The sequence below is a fragment of the Eschrichtius robustus genome, chromosome 10 (assembly GCF_028021215.1).
Source record: "Eschrichtius robustus isolate mEscRob2 chromosome 10, mEscRob2.pri, whole genome shotgun sequence".
In the NCBI taxonomy this organism is placed as follows: Eukaryota; Metazoa; Chordata; class Mammalia; order Artiodactyla; family Eschrichtiidae; genus Eschrichtius; species Eschrichtius robustus.
Genome location: NC_090833.1, coordinates 32,179,810 through 32,192,788, shown reverse-complemented (window position 1 = coordinate 32,192,788; position 12,979 = coordinate 32,179,810). Strand labels below are relative to the sequence as shown.

The 12,979-nt window shown below is 36.2% G+C and overlaps 1 protein-coding gene across 7 annotated transcripts in view; it reads left to right on the top strand.

The window, feature by feature from the left end:
* The window catches only part of STX17 (syntaxin 17), a 101,619-nt gene that overhangs the window by 74,260 nt on the left and 14,380 nt on the right, over nucleotides 1-12,979 (top strand). For all 7 annotated transcript variants that reach the window (XM_068552546.1, XM_068552540.1, XM_068552545.1 and 4 more), the window contains 2 exons: nucleotides 3,558-3,673; nucleotides 3,752-3,802. In XM_068552546.1, coding sequence (XP_068408647.1) covers nucleotides 3,558-3,673; nucleotides 3,752-3,802 — 167 coding nt within the window. The remainder of the gene's footprint in view (nucleotides 1-3,557; nucleotides 3,674-3,751; nucleotides 3,803-12,979) is intronic.

Sequence of the window (12,979 nt, the reverse complement as noted above, 5' to 3'; positions counted from 1 at the left end):
GCTTTTGAATTAACTTAGATTTATAATGGAACTTTTTCTAATGTAATAAAATTTAGTAGAAATTCCTTAAATATTGTGTTGTAATTCTTACTAGAATCATTGCCCTTCGTGATGTATGGAGAAAGGTGAGGGGCAGAGAGAGAATATGTTTAGACACATAGAAGGGAGAAGTCTTATGTCCGTGTTATTAAACTTATTTTTCACATGAACTAAAAATATCTTAATGTTTATTTGAGTTTATAGTCAATAATGTTTTATAAATAGAATTTGAAAGACACTGGTGAGTGATACGTATAGTCCATGTGCCCTTTACACTTGCAGTTGTTTGCAGGTGGATGGAACTGAGATTGTTATGTCATATAAAACAATAGCAATTTTGACTTCTGTGGACAGGATAAGAACTCTTTAGCCATCTTTCCTGCAGCTATAAGCTATCTCTGTGTTTTGCCTCATCATGTCTGTAGCAACTTGTAAAAGTTCAAAGTCAATGGATGATCACTGAGATATAGTGATTTTTAATACAAGCTGGAATAAATGAATTACGGAAGTTGTAGAAATTAAAAGATTCCTTTCTCAGTTGTTAGTCACGCCTCGAATTGATTAGTGATGTTCCGAGTTGTAAGTTTACAGCAGGATTTTCCATGGAAGAGAACAGATTTCTTTGTTCTAAGACTCCATTTGAACTAAGATGCATACGCAGTTTGGTTTCAAGTGAAACATAAATGACTTAAACATTTTTTATTTTTTCACTGAGGGAAATCTTTTGTGTTTGCTTAAAATGTCAAACATTTCCCATCCCTTCATTTTTTAGATCAAGAATTTATGTAATCAAGATAATAATAATTATTTTGTTATATATCCTGGCATATTTCATTGGAATCTTCTCTAACAGAACGAAGATTATGGCTTAAAAAAAATCTTTTGAGTGGTGTTATGTTTATAAAGTTCTGCTTTACATTTGATCTGTTAATGATAACAGTTATCACTATTCATCATCCTATTAAAGAAGTTGGGAGCTCTTATTACAAAAGCAATATTAAGTAGAAGAAAGATCTTAGAGTAATTACTTTGATTGAAGTGAGAAGTATTTTTATGTGATAACTTAAGACATAGGGTAAATTACTCTTTTAAGCATTTGTAAAAATCAGAGCTTTTAAAATGTTGGATATTTGCTATATGTTGTAATGTAAAGCATATTCTGTATTTGATGTTTTTGCTCTTCCTTTAAGGTAGGGAAATGTATTCATTTCAGTGAAGATTCAAAATTAAAAGAACACTGTCAATTCTAATAAGCCTACAAATTAACTTTTAATCAACTGACTGTGCCCTTTCTAAACAGTTCAAATGGGTTTTTTTTCCTCAAGAGGTAAAACATTCTCAAATTTTGAAAGTAAAATAGTAATGCAGTTTGTTTTTGTTTTTGTTTTTGTTTGTAATGCAGTTTTATAAAATACCACTTCTATATTGTATGTCTTTTACTTTATGCTTTGGCAAGACCAGACTGCTGATTTTATATTAAGCTATATTGGTTTTGTTTTGTTTTGTTTTGTTTTTGAGGACCTTTTTCATGCTGGTCTCTCCACCGAGAATTTATATTCCTATCTTCTTAGGCCAGTAGAAAAGATCACCTTTTTTAGTTTGGTGCACACCACACCAAACTAGGTCAGATGCCATCCCCAGCTTGAAACTCCCATAAATACTATATGTATCTATATTTATCTAGATATCAGTGCACTCTCTTATTGTTTTAGGATTGTCTCTTTGTATGTCTTCTCTGCTAGAATATAAGTTCCTTGAGAGCAGCTACTTTGTATTCACTTTTTTATCCCTGGTACTCAACACAATACATAATGGGTGCTCAGAAAATATTAAAGTGGTAGGTGTTTTGAGCTTGCAGTAAGGAAGACAAAGGGAAGTAGACCTTCAGATCTCTTCTTTCCATTTCCACTGCCACTATCCTAGAGCACACCATCATCATTTTGCACCAGACACATTGAAAAGCCTCCCAACTGGTTTTTCACTCTTTAAGTTTTCACCTTTCAACTCCATCCTTAATCTGTTGTTCACACTACAGCTGTGGTTACCTTTCTAAATCTGAAATCTGATTATGGCACCCTCAGCTTCCCAATAGTCTCCCACTGCTTTTAAAAGTTCCATATTGATCTTAAGAGAAAGACAAAACTCTTTAATATAGTTTACAATGCCGTAAATGATGTCCTCTTAGATTTCCAGCCTCAACCTTTGCTTTCTCTTGTCATAGTCTATGCTTCAGTTGTACTGACTCCTTTCAGTTCCCAAACTTATGCAAATATTATTCTCCCTGGCCTGAATACTTTCTCCTTCCCCCTCTACCCTTGCCCCAGTTCAGCTATATAATTTCTGTTCATCCTCAGGCTTCAGCTTCAGAACCTTCTCAGACCACTCTTCCTCCACAAGTCTAGATTAAATACCTTTCTTTGGTGCTCACATAGCATTCCATGCTTAACCATATCATAGTTCTTATCGGACTATACTGAACTTGCCTGTTAACATGTCTATATCACACATTATATAGTAAGTTCCATTAACAATAGCAGCAGTAGCAGTGACAGTAGTAGTAACTATTAACCACTTGTTCTTAATAGATAAACCAGCCACAGTGCAAAATAAATACCACCTCATTTTACAAATGAGGAAAATAAGTCAAAGAGGTGAAATACCTTCCCAAGTCAAAGAGCTAGTAAATAGCCAAACTAGGATTCTAACCCAGGTCTTTCTGACTAGGCCCATACCCCTAACCACTATGACTTGGAACTGTTTTGTGATTTACCTTAGCGCACTGATTGGCATATAGTAGGCATTTTATAAATACCAGTTTAATGAATGGATTGGTAAAACCAATAGAAGGAAATAAGAAAGACTTGAAGATGGAGTTTGGAGTATAAATTAATTCATCTTTATAGCAGTGTTTAATGAGGAAAGCCTTAATGGGTTGATGACTTCTTAAAATCCAGAAAAGACATAGAAGCAATGGAGGCATGGGCCAGAAAAATTACTCTGAGGAGAAGGAGGATGGCAATATGTGCAAAAAGGTACATATGGTAAGAGATGTTAGTTTGATGACAAATTTATTGTTACCAAAAATGACTGATTTTCATTGCTAAAAATACATCACTTCCCTACTTTTAAAATCTTGTGAATCTGATGTTTATTACTAAAATAGCCAAAGAAATGTTAATGATTTAGCAATGAAAAGTGTTAAACTTATATCTACTGGGTATCTCTTCATAGAACATTGGCCAAATAGAATAGTTCTACTTTGTGCTACTTCCACATCTAGCCCTAGTTATTCAGATCGGGTAAGTAGTATTTGTAGCAATTTTTTTAGATGACTTTGTAGAATAATTAAAGAAAAAATATTTGTTAACTAACTTGCCCATAGATACATAATCAATTTACTTTTAGCCTGAATTCTGTTAGTAAGCATTTCACATGGTAGTTGTTTTATGGAATTGATTCATTCTACCGTCTTTCTAGCAAAGCAGATAAACTCTAAACATGAGGCTATGTTCATCCAGGAACATTTCACACTACTGAAGATGAAGCTGATCCTCAGAGTATGACTCAGATATATGTGTTGCCTGAAATTCCTCGAGATCAAAATGCTGCAGAATCATGGGAAACCTTAGAAGCGGTATGTTAAAAATGATTTTCCTTTTGGTAGCTGTGAGGCATGAAAGTAAGTAACTTCCTCTTTCTCTTTCTTTTTAAGGACTTAATTGAACTTAGCCAACTGGTCACTGATTTCTCTCTCCTAGTGAATGTAAGTATATAACTGTTTTTGGCTCAGAGATGTTAGATTAATAGGATAAGAGACTTTTATCAGTCACTAGGCTTCTGATTAAAATTTTAATAGAATTTACAATTTTTAAAAAATTAAGCCTCTTTATTCTTTTTTTAAAAATTAATTAATTAATTAATTTTTTATTTTTGGCTTCATTGGGTCTTCATTGCTGCGCGCGAGCTTTCTCTAGTTGCGGCGACCGGGGGCTACTCTTCATTGCGGTGCGCAGGCTTCTCATTGCAGTGGCTTCTCTTGTTGCAGACCATGGGCTCTAGGCATGCGGCCTTCGGCAGTTGCGGCGCGTGGGCTCAGTAGTTGTGGGGCATGGGCTTAGTTGCTCTGCAGCATGTGGGATCTTCCCGGACCAGGGCTCGAACCCGTGTCCCCTGCATTGGCAGATTCTTAACCACTGCGCCACCAGGGAAGTCCCGAATTTACAATTTTTTAAGAGTGGTATTGAGCCATGGACAGAAGTCTAACTGTCCTCAAATCCCAGTTCAATTAAAAAAAAAAAAACATTTATTAAGCACTTTTTATACAAAAGGTACTTGGTATTGGGGTTCTGACAAGGTTGGATATAGAAATAAATGAAGCCTGCTGTCTGCCTTTAAGGATTTACAGTGGGTGGCCATAAGCTTGGACCCACCCAAAACTGAAATTTCAAGCATTATTGTTAAATGCAAAAATAAGGTATGAAAAGAAGTATTATTGGCTCCAAGGAGAATTGTTTAATTCCAAGGGAGGGAGCCAGGGGTTGTGACATAGAAGCATTAAGGATAGTGTCACAAGATAGGTAGCATTTGCTTGAGCCTTGGAAAATGAGTAAAATTTCCACAGGAGGGAATGAGGGGGTGCATTTGAAGACATCTAAACAAAAACATGGAGTAGAGAAGGGTATAGCCTTTCAGGAATGACAAGAACTACAGTGTAACCAAAGCATAAGATACCATGGGCAAACTAAGCAAGGAGATTGAGATGCCATTGAAGGCCATACCAAAGAATTTGAACTTTACTTTGTAGGTATCAAGGAGCCAGTAGATTTTTGAGCAGATTTGAGTGATGTGATAGCCTGTGCTTCAGAAAGATCACTGTTAGCAGTGTGAATAATAGCCCTAGGGAGGAGGAGGTTATAGGTGGAAGGAACTTAGGAATCAATTGCAGGAGTTTCACTGAGAGCATGGCAACACAAGTATACAGATAAAAGACAGCTGAGAGGTATTTCTGGGGTAGACTTAGTAGGAATTGGAGGAAGATGGAAGAGTCAAAGAAAATAAACATTAAGGCTTTATTCTGCATAATCGGGTAGCCAGTGATACTATTAACATAGACTAGGGAACATAAAGTAGATTTGGTGGGAAAGATAGAACAGATTTTGTCATTATTTTTATAAGTTATTCTTATTTTTCCTTCCCAGGAATTGTGGGAAGGGGTGTGTGTGTGTGTGTGTGTGTGTGTGTGTGTGTATACGTATGTATATACAGGTGCAAGTCTGTTTCTGCGTATGCTTCTGTCTGGGTTTAGTTCATTGTTCTTGGTCAAACCATGATTTAGGGGTTGTACATCTTTGAGTTATGGTTTCCCTGATATCTGGCTTTAAATTAGAAGAAGTTCCTAGATCACACAATCTCAGAATTGGAATTGGAAAGGACTTAGGAGGCCTACGAATCTAATCCTTCTGCTCTTGCCCCAACTTCTCAAATAGATGGTCTTTTGCCTCTTTTTGAACAATAACAGTGCAAGGATACAACCATTCCATTTGGAGGCTCTAACTCTTAGAAGTTTTTTCGTATGTAAAGTAAACTCTACCCTTAATAACTGCCCTCTAGTACTTTTGCTCTCTGGAGCCATATCCTGAAAAAGTTTGGTCTTTTTACCATATAAAAGTTTTTCACCACAGCCAACATAATACTCAGTGGTGAAAAGCTGAAAGCCTTCCCACTAAAATCTGGAATAAGACAAGGATGCCCGCTCTCACCACTTCTAATCAACATAGCATTGGAAGGCCCAGCCACAGGAATCAGACAAGACAAAGAAATAAAACATATCCAAATTGGAAGAGAAGAGGTAAAATTGTCAGTGTATGCAGATGACATGATACTATGTCTATGGGCATTTAGGTTGCTTCCATGTCTTGGCTATTGTAAATAGTGCTGCTATGAACATTGGGGTGAATGTGTCTTTTCAAATTACAGTTTCCTTCAGATATATGCAGAGGTGTGGGATTGCTGGATCATATGGCAACTCTGTTTTCAGTTTTTTGAGGAACTTCCATACTGTTTTCTAGAGTGGCTGTACCAATTTACATTCCCACCAGCAGTATAGGAGGGTTCCCTTTTCTACACCCTCTACAGTATTTGTTATTTGTAGACCTTTTAATGATGGCCATTCTGACCGGTGTGAGGTGGTACCCCATTGTAGTTTTGATTTGCATTTCTCTAATAATTAGCAATATTGAGCATCTTTTCATGTGTCTATTGGCCATGTGCATGTCTTCTTTGGAGAAATGTGTTTAGGTCGTCTGCCCATTTTTGGATTGGATTGTTTGTTTTTTTGTTATTGAGTTGTGTGAGCTGTTTTATATTTTGGAAATTAATCCCTTGTTGGTTGCATTGTTTGCAAATATTTTCTCCTAATCCATAGGTTGTCTTTTCATTTTTATTTACGGTTTCCTTTGCTGTGCAAAAGCTTATAAGTTTGATTAGGTCTTGTTTGTTTATTTTTGCTTTTATTTCAATTGCCTTAGGATACTGACCTAAGCAAACTGCCACAATTTATGTCAGAGAATGTTTTGCCTGTGTTCTCTTCTAGGAATTTTCAGGGGTCAGTCTTGCATTTAAGTCTTTAAGCCATTTTGAGTTTATTTTTGTGTATGGTGAGAGGATGTGTTCTTAACTTCATTGATTTACATGCAGCTGCCCAACTTTCCCAACACCACTTGCTGAAGAAACTGTCTTTTTCCCATTGTATATTCTTGCCTCCTTTGTCGAAGATTAATTGACGGTAGGTGTGTGGGTTTATTTCGGGGCTTTCTTTTCTGTTGCATTGATCCATATGTCTTTTTTTGTTCCAGTACCACACTGTTTTGATTACTGTAGCTTTGTAGTATTGTCTGAAGTCTGGGAAGGTTGTGCCTCCTGCTTTGTTCTTTTTCTTCAGGATTGCTTTGGCAATTCTGGGTCTTTTATGATTCCATATAAATTTCAGGATTATTCATTGTAGGTCTGTGAAAAATGTCATGGGTAATTTGATAAGGATAGTATTAAATCTGTAGATTGCCTTGGGTATATGGCCATTTTAACAATATTAATTTCTCCAGTCGAAGAACATGGGATATCTTTACATTTCTTTGCATCATCTTCAGTTTCCTTTATCAGTGTTTTATAGTTCTCAGCATGTAATTCTTTCACCTCCTTGGTCAGGTTTATTCCTAAGTTGTTTTTTTTTTTTGATGTGATTTTAAAAAGGATTGTTTTTTTACTTTCTCTTTCTGATATTTCATTGTTAGTGTAAAGAAATGCAACAGATTTCTGTATGCTAATCTTGTATCCTGCTACCTTGGTGAATTCATTTATCATTTCTAGTAGTTTTTTTATGGAGTCATTAGGGTTTTCTCTATACTACTCAGCCATAAAAAAGAATGAAATAACGCCATTTGCAGCAACATGAATGAACCTAGAGATTATCATACTAAGTGAAGTAAGTCAGAAAGAGAAAGATACCACATGATATCACTTATATGTGGAATCTAAAATATGACACAAATGAACTTATTTACGAAACAGAAACAGACTCACAGACATAGGGAACAGACTTGTGGTTGCCAAGGCGTAAGTGGGGCTAGGGAGGGATGGATTGGGAATTTGGAATTAGCAGATGCAAATTATTATATATAGAATGGATAAACAACAAGGTCCTATTGAATATAGTTCCCTGTATAGCACAGGGAACTATATTCAATATCCTGTAATAAACCATAATGGAGAGGGAAAAAAAAACAAAAAGTTCTTCAACTCTTTGAGATCAACATTATCCTTCCTAACCCTACCACACCTCAGCATATTTTCTTCTCTTAAGAACCCTTGATTCTCTAATGTATTCTTTCTAGAATGTGATTTCTCAGCTCTTCAGTACTAGCGACTTACTCTGCTTGTTTTCTAGTTTGTGGATTTTTTTCTTGAAATGTAATGCCTAAAATTGAGTACAGTAAATTGTTAAAAGCATTTTCCTTTTTTTAATGCTTCTAAATCAGAAGCAGCAAAATGTTTGAAATTTCTGAATTAGGTATCTGTACAGTCTGTTAATATATTTGCATATAAAAGGGAATAATACAATATAAATCCCAAAATATTTGTTGTTTTTACAATCAAGATTTATTCAATTATTATAACTCATAATCTGATCTAATGCACTTTGTAAAATCTGTACATGTATGGTTACACAAATACTTACATTTGCCAAAAGTCATCGATATGTACACGATAAAATGGATGAGTTACAGCATATGTAAATTATACCTCAAAGTTGATATAAAAAACAAACTAAACATGTACAAAGTTCTTCTCATTCAAAAGGAATACATTTCTCTTCCAGTGGAATAGGCACGTGAAAGGGAAATTAACGGTTTGTGGCCATTTAACAAGTTGTATTTCTGATTACGTTATGTAAGCAGCTCCTAACCCCTAATCTGAGGAAGATTTGTGCAGGAAAACTTTGGGTATAGCCATGGCTGTATACAAATGTCCTATTTATAATAGTCTGTGTAAGGACATGAGACAGAATGCTATTAGGCAAAAGCTCAAGGGAGAACCCCTGATTACTGTTCCCAGGGTGAGTGAGTTCTCATGACCACATTGTCAAGCACTCAACAGAAACTCCATTTAGACACCATATGATTTGGGAACGTAACAAGAGTGACCACATCCTCTCATTATCATCACATGGTCATGATAGTATCTAGGCTAATTAACCATGTATTTATGGAGTGCTTTCTATGTGCATAACGCTGTGCCAAACTCAATGAAGAATAGAGAATAGTATAAAAAAAGAACCTATAGTTTAGTCAAGATAGTTACACAACATTGTGAACGTACTTAATGCCACCGAGTTGTACACTTAAAAATTGTAAATTTTATATATATTTTTACCACAATAAAAAAGTACTTGCAAAGCTATTGAGAGATCCACATGTGGTCCAATAAATGTTAATAAATTAATATCTACTAGGCACCATGCTTTTTTTCTTCAACCTTATTGCTCAGGTGCCCTCTTCTATTCCTGTAACTGTGGAACCAGCCCTATTTCTAGTCAAGGGGAATTAGAAGAACTCTGGGCCATTCGCTCAATAGCACATCACCACTGCTACTAGTCCAGTTTTGTCTCTACCTTTTGTCTTATTCCTTATGGCTTTTATAATCAAGTTTTAGTCCCGATGCATAAAAACTGGGTTGTAATAGATTAGATCAGATTCCTCCATTTATTACCAATGCGACCTTGAGGATGTTAACAACACTAGCTTTGTAAATTGGTGGGAAGACTCCATGAGATATTTTCTATTATTTCCCACTCCCTTCCCTACCACACTGACCCACTGCATTCTTTCTTTTGTCCCTCCCTTATTAGATTCCCTCTTTGCTTGGTATTCTGGTTTGCCACCACCAATACCTTTAGACATTTTAGTATTATAGTTCCTATAGTCCCTTTCCTATTACTAAAATCTCCTAATGTCAACACCATACTTACCTACTCTGTTTATTGCCTACTGTAGGCCAGTATACTCTGGCTGTATATCATAGTGTTTGTGTGTTTGTTTCTGGGCTTTTCTCTGTATATGATTGCATGTTAATTAAGGCATATAGATTATGTATCTTTGGAGTTCAGAACCAAGGTAGCTCAATTGGTTGGGATCTAAGACTAAAGCTGACCTTGAAAGCTGGCTGGAATTTAGAGAGTGAAGAATAAAGGAACATACCTGGAATTTTGGCATTAGCTTCTTAAACCTGTAGCTTTCCAAGCACATTGATTAAACTGCACAACTACCAGCAAAGGGAAAAACAATTCTTCATTAGTTTTGACTTCAAATGCCTAAATTACATTCTACTTGACAAATATTAACTTAATAAATCACATTTTTTTCAGACTCTTAGGTGCTCCTATAACTGCTTATTAAGATTCTGTTATTTTTTTCAGGCAGACAAGGAAACCTAATTCAGTGTTTCTTAAAATCCATAGACATATTCTTAGAGTATTTTGAGAATTGTTTTCCTTTAAAAAGGGAGAAGTCTGTACATTAGTTTGAGAAAACTACAGTGTCCCTCATAAATGGTTTAACTCATTGTTAAAGGGATGTTAAGAGCATATATGAGGTGCCAAATGTTAAAAAGGAGGTTTAATGGTTGTCAGATTTGGGAGGCCTAGGAGATGAAAGCAAACATAAGCAAATCAGAAGCAAAAAGGGAAGGCTGGTAGATAGTGGTGCGTAGGCTTCTGAGCCGCCACTGTTGTTAGGAGCTTGGTGTGCTGTACCAGGATAAAGTTATGTATGTATGGTTTGGCCCAGCATAAAGAGCGAAGGTCATAGTGGACAAGTGGTGACCAGATTCAGCTCTGAATGGAGTCTAGTTTAGCATTCTATGGACAGTTATAGACAACTCTGACACCAATTTGCTGCCTAACTATAATTGTCTAACTATATCACTGAGTCCTCCTTACTCAAGGAATAGAATTTGAAGATATGGGCAAAATTTGAGATTCAAATCAAGCAAAATAGGGGAAGAAGAAGGTATAAAAAGAAAGAGGGCCAACTGTTTGTTGATCCCAGGAGAGGGACTGGTCTGTGCTTTGCTTTATCTCCATGCCGTTATTTAAGCAAGCTTCCTGATATCAGTAAATATGTCCTTACAGGTGTGGACTACTGTCCAGTGTGAGATAGGCTTTATCAAGTACTGGTGATTGCGGTGATGGGGAATATTACAGTTCAAATAATCAGTGATCTCAGGCTTCATTTTGTTTTGTGGTCCTTTCTCCAATTATTCCAAAGGATTTTTGTGAAAAAAAATTTTTTTTATTGGAGTATAATTGCTTTACAATGTTGTGTTAGTTTCTGCTGTACAATGAAGTGAATCAGCTATATGTATACCTATATCCCCTCCCTCTTGGACCTCCCTCCAACCCACCCTCACCCCCCTGCCATCCCACACGTCTAGGTCGTCACAGAACACCAAGCTGAGCTTCCTGTGCTTTATAGCATGTTCCCATTAGCTATCTATTTTATGCATAGTAGTGTATATATGTCAATCCTAATCTCCCAATTCGTCCCACCCTCTCCTTCCCTGCCTATGTCCACATGTCCATTCTCTATGTCTGCATCTCTATTCCTGCCCTGCATATAGGTTCATCTGTACCATTTTTCTAGCTTTCACATATATGCGTTAATATACGATATTTGTTTTTCTGGCTTACTTCACTCTGTATGACAGACTCTAGGTCCATTCACATCTCTACAAATGACCCAGTTTCGTTCCTTTTTATGGCTGAGTAATATTCCATTGTATATATGTACCATATCTTCTTTATCCGTTCATCTGTCATTAGACATTTAGGTTGTTTCCATGTCCTGGCTATTGTAAATAGTGCTACAGTGAACACTGGGGCACATGTGTCCTTTTGAATTATGGCTCTCTCAGGGTATATGCCCAGTAGTGGGATTGCTGGGTCATATGGTAGTTCTATTTTTAGTTTTTTAAGGAACCTCCATACTGTTCTCCATAGTGGCTGTATCAATTTACATTCCCACCAACAGTGCAAAAGGGTTTCCTTTTCTCCACACCCTCTTCAGCATTTATTGTTTGTAGATCTTTTGATGATGGCCATTCTCACCAGTGTGAGGTGATACCTCATTGTAGTTTTGATTTGCATTTCTCTAATAATTAGTGATGTTGAGCATCTGCATGTCTTCTTTGGTGAAAAGTCTGTTTAGGTCTTCTGCCCATTTTTTAATTGGGTTGTTTGTTTTTTTGATATTGAGCTCCATGAGCTCTTTGTATATTTTGGAGATTAATCCTTTGTCAGTTGCTTCATTTGCAAATATTTTCTCCCATTCTGAGGGTTGTCTTTTCGTCTTGTTTATGGTTTTCTTGGCTGTGCAAAAGCTTTTAAGTTTCATTAGGTCCCATTTGTTTATTTTTGTTTTTATTTTCGTTACTCTAAGAGGTGGGTCAAAAAAGATCTTGTTGTGGTTTTTGTCAAAGAGTGTTTCCTATGTTTTCTTCTAAGAGTTTTATAGTGTCCGGTCTTACATTTAGGTCTTTAATCCATTTTGAGTTTATTTTTGTGTATGGTGTTAGGTAGTGTTCTGATTTCATTCTTTTACAGGTATGTGTCCAGTTTTCCCAACACCACTTATTGAAGAGGCTGTCTTTTCTCCATTTTATGTTCTTGTCTCCTTTGTCATAAATTAGGTGCCCATATGTGTGTGGGTTTATCTCTGGGCTTTCTATCCTGTACCATTGATCTATATTTCTGTTTTTGTGCCAGTACCATACTGTCTTGATTACTGCTGCTTCATAGTATAGTTTGAAGTCAGGGAGCCTGATTCTTCCAGCTCCGTTTTTCTTTCTCAAGATTGCTTTGGCTATTTGGCATTCTCAAGAATGCCATTGGTAATTTGATGGGGATTGCATTGAGTCTGTAGATTGCTTTGGGTAGTATAGTCATTTTCACGATATTGATTCTTCCAATCCAAGAACATGGTATATTTCTTCATCTGTTTATGTCACCTTTGATTTCTTTCATCAGTGTTTTATAGTTTTCTGAGTACAGGTCTTTTGCCTCCTTAGGTAGGTTTGTTCCTAGGCATTTTATTTTTTTATTGCGATGGTAAATTGGATTGTTTCCTTAATTTCTCTTTCTGATTTTTCATTGTTGGTGTATAGGAATGCAAGAGATTTCTGTGCATTAATTTTGTATCCTGCAACCTTACCATATTCATTGATTAGTTCTGGTAGTTTTCTGGTGGCATCTTTAGGATTTTCTATGTATAGTATCATGTCATCTGCAAACAGTGACAGTTTTACTTCATCTGCAAACAGTGACAGTTTTGCTTCTTCTTTTCCAATTGGTATTCCTTTTATTTCTTTTTCTTCTCTGAGTGCTGTGGCT